This window comes from Empidonax traillii, unplaced genomic scaffold (genome assembly GCF_003031625.1).
Source record: "Empidonax traillii isolate 1590-97213 ecotype Southwest subspecies unplaced genomic scaffold, ASM303162v1 scaffold1828:size94860, whole genome shotgun sequence".
In the NCBI taxonomy this organism is placed as follows: Eukaryota; Metazoa; Chordata; class Aves; order Passeriformes; family Tyrannidae; genus Empidonax; species Empidonax traillii.
In genome coordinates, this window is record NW_020957021.1 from 67,052 (window position 1) to 73,015 (window position 5,964).

The following is a 5,964-nucleotide window of genomic DNA, read 5'->3' on the forward strand; positions in this document are numbered from 1 at the left end:
ATACGAGACCCAATAAAAGTCCTCGTGCACTGTGGTGGCTTTGTCCTGGGCACTGGGGGTGGGTCCCGGGGGCTCCAGGGGACCCGTCTGGGGATGAAGGATGGGGCGATTGTGGAGGGTTTTCCCGTCCCCTTCCCCAAATCCCCAATGAGGACGGGTGGTTTGGCTGGGCTGGGTGCCTGATTTGGCCTCGCTCTTGCAGCAGGAGCGCAGGCAGGGCTGGACTTTGGGATCAAGGGCCGCCAAGTCCCTCCCAGCAGCCCCAGCAGCACCCAAGGGTGCTCAGCCTCCCAGCACCCCCATCCCCGGGAGAATGGGGATGTCTGGGATGTGCCACCATCACGTTACCTCTTGGCCAAGTCCCTCTTTGGGGCAGATTCGGGGTCTTGTTGCCTTCAGGAACCAGCACGGCATCTGCTAGAAAATGATAAAAAAGCAAGGAAAAACACCCAAAACGCCCCCAGAGCAGAAAGGTTGGGGCTCACAGCTCCAAACACCCCCTTGGGCTGGTCTCATCTTTCCCCACCATCACTCACCAAACTTCCCCTCTGGACACCGAGAGGCAGGATCAGTCTCCCCTTTATCCCTCTGCCACCCCCTCAAATTTGGGGTACTGTTATCCCAACCCCCTCCCCACCCTGTCCCAGGTCTCTTACCCTGCGGGGTCCCTGCTCTGAGCTCTCCCCTGGCTGGGACTGGACACAGCACAGGGGACAGCTGGTCCTTTATAGCGTCCCCGAGGGAGGTGGCACCTCCGAGGAGGTGGAGCTCCCTGACACCGGCGGGATCCATCCTGCCAGCTCCCAGCACCATGCAGAGGGGGTGCAGGATTGATCCAGCCCCTGCTCCCTGCAGCTTATCCCAGCCCTGTGGGGATGGGATCACCCTAAAATCGGTGGAAAAGGGGCCACAGCAGCAGGGACAGGGGGCTCCATGCTGAGACGAAGGAATTGGGCTGTTCAGCCCAGCCCTGGCACTCAGACTGTTCCCAGACATGGTATGTGAACCCCAACATTCCTGAAGCACCGGGGACGTGGCTGAGCCAGGATGACGCTCCAGCTGACAGAAGCCTCAATATCGAGGTGTTGAGTCCCCAAAAGCACCAGGGGCTGATAATTGGTGGGTTTTTTTCCCCCTCGTCTTCCCAGTACACATCCTGGGGGGGTCCAGGCACCCCCTGGAGCAGCCACAGGGGCTCCAGGATGGCAATTGCCCCCCTCCATCCTGTGCCACAGCTGGAGCTGAGCTGCTGGGACAGCCCACAGCAGGTGCTGAGCCCCATTTCCAACCCATTAACACAGATCCCAGTGCCTGGTTTGTCCCCAGGGAGCAGGACTGACCCCAGGTGGGTGACAGGGACCCGGCTGCCCTCACACCGGACACGCTAAGTGGCAGATTTGGAAGCAAAGCCAGAGGGACGGGAAAAGGTCACGACTCTCAGGCTCCAGGCTGCCTAATTCCCAATTAAGCCAGTGCAGGGTAATGATCTCGATGGACAGTAAGTTTTGTCCACGGTAGGGAAATTTATTCAAGCGGGGGAAGCTCCTAATTGGGATAACGAAGGTGAGGGGCCGGGGCCAGCAGGGCCCTGGGCGGTTGCGTCACTCCTCAGTCCTGTCCTCGGGGGGCCTTCATGTGCTGATGATGTGGTTCAGGGCACCACATTCCATCCCCACAGGCAGCTCAGAGGAGAAACAGTGGGGAAGTGTGGGATTTCAGGTCTTTGCCCGGGAGGTCTGGTGTTTTCAGGTGGCTGTGGTGCTGTTGGATGGGTGGGGATGGGCTGGGTGTCACCACTATCCCAAGAGCGGGACTAGCCCAGTGCTGAGCATCCCCCAAAGGCCAGGCAGGGGTGGGTGGACAGGACCAAGAAGGGTATTTCCCACCCCATATCCCACAGATGATCCCAGAGGAGGAGACATGTTTGCTTTCCACCCACCTGAAGGGATTCGAAGCCAAGGGACGCACGTGCCCCTCTCACCCTGCTCCTGGGTGGACACAATCCCACTCACATCTGCCTGCCTTCATCCCCACCCTCCCCATGCCAGAGGGGCTCCCAGCAGGACATGGAGGGACACACCACAGCTCAGCAGGGCTGGCAGGGAAGGGCTCTGAGCCCCAAAGTCCATCCGCAGCCTCCGCACGTTCCCGCTGCGGCCGTCGGAGCCGTCAGCGAGGAGCAAACCAACACCTTGGCCTTGCCCTCACGTCCTCGACCTCCGGCTATTAACCCAGCCCTCCGGTGTGGGAAGCAATGCCTTGTGGTTTTTAAGGAGCACAGGTGACGCCGGTGCCCAGAATCCCTAAGTAGGAGCCGGGACTATAAATACAGGGGCGGTGGTTGGGGATGAGCATCCAAAAAAACTCTCCCCGTCCCGCCGCCATCATGTCCTGCAAGGCTCTGGCCCTCTGCCTCCTGGGGCTCCTGGCTCTCTCCTCCGCTTGCTACATCCAGAACTGCCCCATCGGGGGCAAACGCGCCGTCACGGACATGGAAATCAGGAAGGTAGGTCCTGGCGGGGATGGAGCATCCCTAACCCTATCCTTCCCTTCTTCCCAACCTTCTTTCCCCCCCTCCTCCTCCCTCCCCCGAGCAGTGCCTGCCCTGCGGCCCCCGGAACAAGGGCCACTGCTTCGGGCCCAACATCTGCTGCGGGGAGGAGCTGGGCTGTTACATCGGCACCTCCGAGACCCTGCGCTGCCAGGAGGAAAACTTCCTGCCCGCCCCCTGCGAGTCGGGACACAAACCCTGCGGCACCGGCGGGAGCTGCGCCGCCCCCGGCATCTGCTGCAGCACCGGTGAGCGAGTCCCGGGACCTCCCGGCGATCCCGGGATTCCTGTCACGGGGGCCTCGCACCATTCCTGGGAGGAGTTTGGGGTTATACAGGAGGGCGAGAGAGGGGAGGATGCCCAAGGGATCGTCTTGGTCCCACCCATGTGTCAGTTCATCTGGCCCCCCCTGCTCCATGCCAGATTTATCCCGATGCCAGGGAAGGGATATCAGACCCTTCAGGGAGGTTTTGGGGCAGGAGGGAAGCAGACGGCAACCGAATTTTGGGGGCCGAGCAAGTGCAGGATTCCCATGGGGCATGGCAGCACTCCTTGTGGGGTACAGCAACCCACATCCCTTCTTGCTCTCGTGGGTTTTCCAAAAATCCCAACCTCCGCCCTAAATTAAACTACCAGAGAACCCACTACTAATCCCAGGGAATGCCAGGGAGCACGGTGGGAGCCTGAGCTCATTAAACCCCAGAACCACGGGGTCCCTGGGGGCTGGTTTGGGAGGTCTCTGGGGACTGTTTTGGGGGGTTTCTGCTTTCACACCACACTCCCCCCTCTCTCCCCTCACAGAGGGTTGTGGGACTGACTCATCCTGTGACCAAGAGCTGCTGTTCGTGTAGCCCACCCAGGACAGAACCCACAGGATCCCAAATCTCCATCCCGCTATCCCAGCCTGGCCTCGGGCTGGGAATAGACGAGCTGAGGGCTGTGACTCAGCCTGGAGTGATGAGCTTAAATAGAAATAAAACTTGTACAGAAGAACAACCCTAAAAGAAATCTGTGGCTTTTGTGTTCTTGCCTGGTTTGGGTGTGGGCTCATGAGGAGAGAAAAAGACATTTTTAGGAAAAGTGGAGGTAAAAAGTGAGGATTTCAGGTGAATTCTCTGAGGGAGGGAGGGCAGAGGGACCTGTGGTCAGTCAGCCTGGGCTCTGGCTGAACCTAAACCCAGCAGTTTCAGGGCAAAGCTGAGAGTCTGCAAGACCCCAACAACCCAGAACACCCAGAGTCATTACAGTTTGATCTACACCTTCGACACCAGGTGATGAGTAAAATAAGGCTGAAGGTGGGGAATAAGGAGACACCAAAAACCTCAGATCATTCAGACATATTTTCTCATTCAGCCACACCAAGGGATGTGCAAAGGAGGGTTCAAAGCTGGAGGGATGACAGGCCCCTCCAGCCCAGCAGAAATCAGGAGGAACAATTAATCCTTTCACCGAACAACAAAAAAAAAGACGAGGGCAAGTGTTCCCTAAAAATCCATTCAGCCCTCGTTTGCCTTCGGAAGCATCCAGAGGGGCTGACAGCACGGAGCTCAGAGCCAGGATCTGCCTCAGGACCGCTCCTGCTTCTCTCCCCACACGCTGCGTGTGAAGGCAGCAGGGATCCAAACTCGTGGGAGGTGGAATCACAGGCACAGCAACAGCCACACAGGGCTGAGCCAGGCAGCTGGAGCCTCCAAAGAGCCCAAGTTTTCCACCCTCGCCCCCTTTCCCGCAGGCGTTCCGCCCTTCGGAAGCAGCACAGCCAGACCCTGCAGCCTTTCTGCACCACTTCCGTGGTCAATTTATACACTAAAAAGAAGAATTCCAGGTCTTCTGGAGGTGTGGGGGGAGGTTCTGGGCACAAAGTGGGCCAGGAGCCCCATCCTGGGGCTGCTACGACAGCATCGTGCGCTTGACGACCCGCCCGTCCTTGTCGATGGCGAAGTTGTAGTTGCGTGGGTTATCCAGGCACTCCTCGATCCGCGCGTCCAGATTCTCGGGGGTGATGAAGCTCTTGGCTTCCTCCTGAACCAAGGACAGGGATTATTCCCTCAGGGTTATCCCCTCGGGATTATTCCCCCCCGTTCCCAGAGCTCTGGCTCAGCCTCTCTCCCATCCACACGCTGTCAGCGCCCCTGGAAGGCGCCAACGCTCTGCGCTCCCAGCTACCAACTGAAAGGTCCCCGGAAAACAAGCCCACGGCTTCCACATGGCTCCCACGGGCTGCCAGCAAATCCCTCGCAGGGACTGCTGGCAGCTTGTCCCCCGGGAGGCACCAGCTGCTCTTACCTGCAGCTGGAGAACCTCCTTCTCCTTCTCCTTCATGAAGGCCTCCATTTTCCTGGCCTGCTTCTCCATGACCTCCAACTTCCTCTTCTTCTCTTCCTCCGCTTCTTTCCTGAGTCTCTCCTCTCTGCCAGACAGAAGGGAAGACAAAAACCTGATGGTCGAGGTGACACTCCCATCCTTAGGAGAGCAGGAAGCTGCCCAGAGCCCCTTAACTCGCCCCTCAGCCTCAAGAGGCGCGGGAACCGCTGCGTTGGCAGATTCATTAAAAAAGGTCACGATTTAGGTCAACGGTCTTCACAAGAATTAAGCCTGGCTCTGACTGAGTTTAGATCTGCACAAGCAGAAGCCAAAGCCACGCAGGGCAGTGGATCCCGCTGACCTGCGTGCCCGCTGCCGGGCGTTCTCCTCGTCATTCCAGGCCATCAGGCGCCGGTGATCCTCCAGCAGCTCCGCGGAGTTCTCCCCGCCCAGGCGCTCCTCCCGCTTCTTCTGCAGCACCTCGGCCCTGAACTCGGCCCTGCAGGGAGGAGGGGAGGGCACTGAGCTCCTGTCTGGGGGCTGGGAGCACTGGGGGTTCCCCCAGACCTGCCCCACAGCAGAGCCAGCCCCACCACGCTGTCCCACATGGTTCCCAGTCCCACCACCCTGACCCTTCCCTGCCCTACACCGGTCCCACTACCACGTCCCTTTCCTACCCCAGAGTATCCCTAGGTCTATTTGCCTCTGTTCCAAAGCAGCCCCAGATCCCTCAACCTACTCCTGCCCCAAAAATCTCTCCTCTCCCTCAAGCAGTCCCACATCCAGCCCTCAACTCTCCCTCTGCCCCACAGCAGCTCCAAATGGCCACAGTTCCAACCCTTCCCACAGCAGCCCCCCAGCCCCCTGCCCCATACCCAGGTCCACAGCCAGACCCCCAACCCTTCCTTGCCCTACAGAAGTCCCCCAGCCCCCTGTCCTTCAACCAGCCCCATACACAGTCTCAGCCAGCCTCTAACCCTTCCCAGCCCTAAAGCAACCTCATATCCCCCTACTCAGCAGTCCCACTGTCCAGTCAGCTCTTCAACCCTAGAGATGAGCCCCATCACCAGGCCCCTGACCCACACCAGCCCCACAGCCAGAGCCACACC

The 5,964-nt window shown here is 59.4% G+C and overlaps 2 protein-coding genes across 2 annotated transcripts; one reads left to right on the plus strand and one right to left on the minus strand.

Annotated features, from left to right (window-relative positions):
* The first annotated feature begins 2,337 nt into the window (after positions 1-2,337).
* On the plus strand, positions 2,338-3,541 carry LOC114071086 (neurophysin 1-like). The gene is made up of 3 exons (XM_027908766.1): positions 2,338-2,506; positions 2,598-2,799; positions 3,353-3,541. The coding sequence occupies exons 1-3, from the start codon at positions 2,348-2,350 to the stop codon at positions 3,400-3,402; spliced, it is 411 nt and encodes a 136-aa protein (XP_027764567.1). The 5' UTR covers positions 2,338-2,347; the 3' UTR covers positions 3,403-3,541.
* A 333-nt stretch (positions 3,542-3,874) lies between these two features.
* MRPS26 (mitochondrial ribosomal protein S26) lies at positions 3,875-5,379 on the minus strand. Its single transcript, XM_027908767.1, has 3 exons — positions 5,217-5,379; positions 4,838-4,961; positions 3,875-4,573 (listed from the first exon to the last, which is right to left on the minus strand). The coding sequence occupies exons 1-3, from the start codon at positions 5,258-5,260 to the stop codon at positions 4,442-4,444; spliced, it is 300 nt and encodes a 99-aa protein (XP_027764568.1). The 5' UTR covers positions 5,261-5,379; the 3' UTR covers positions 3,875-4,441.
* Between the last annotated feature and the right edge of the window lie 585 nt (positions 5,380-5,964).

What these genes read in the sequence shown, in the direction of transcription:
- LOC114071086 (XM_027908766.1), top strand. Translation starts at nt 2,348, where the DNA reads ATGAGCATCCAAAAAAACTCTCCCCGTCCCGCCGCCATCATGTCCTGC. An exon ending in CGGACATGGAAATCAGGAAG is followed by an intron (nt 2,507 to 2,597) that starts GTAGGTCCTGGC and finishes TCCCCCGAGCAG; the next exon opens with TGCCTGCCCTGCGGCCCCCG. An exon ending in CGGCATCTGCTGCAGCACCG is followed by an intron (nt 2,800 to 3,352) that starts GTGAGCGAGTCC and finishes CTCCCCTCACAG; the next exon opens with AGGGTTGTGGGACTGACTCA.
- MRPS26 (XM_027908767.1), bottom strand. Translation starts at nt 5,260, where the DNA reads ATGGCCTGGAATGACGAGGAGAACGCCCGGCAGCGGGCACGCAG. An exon ending in GCCCGGCAGCGGGCACGCAG is followed by an intron (nt 4,962 to 5,216) that starts GTCAGCGGGATC and finishes TCTGTCTGGCAG; the next exon opens with AGAGGAGAGACTCAGGAAAG. An exon ending in AGGAGGTTCTCCAGCTGCAG is followed by an intron (nt 4,574 to 4,837) that starts GTAAGAGCAGCT and finishes TCCTTGGTTCAG; the next exon opens with GAGGAAGCCAAGAGCTTCAT.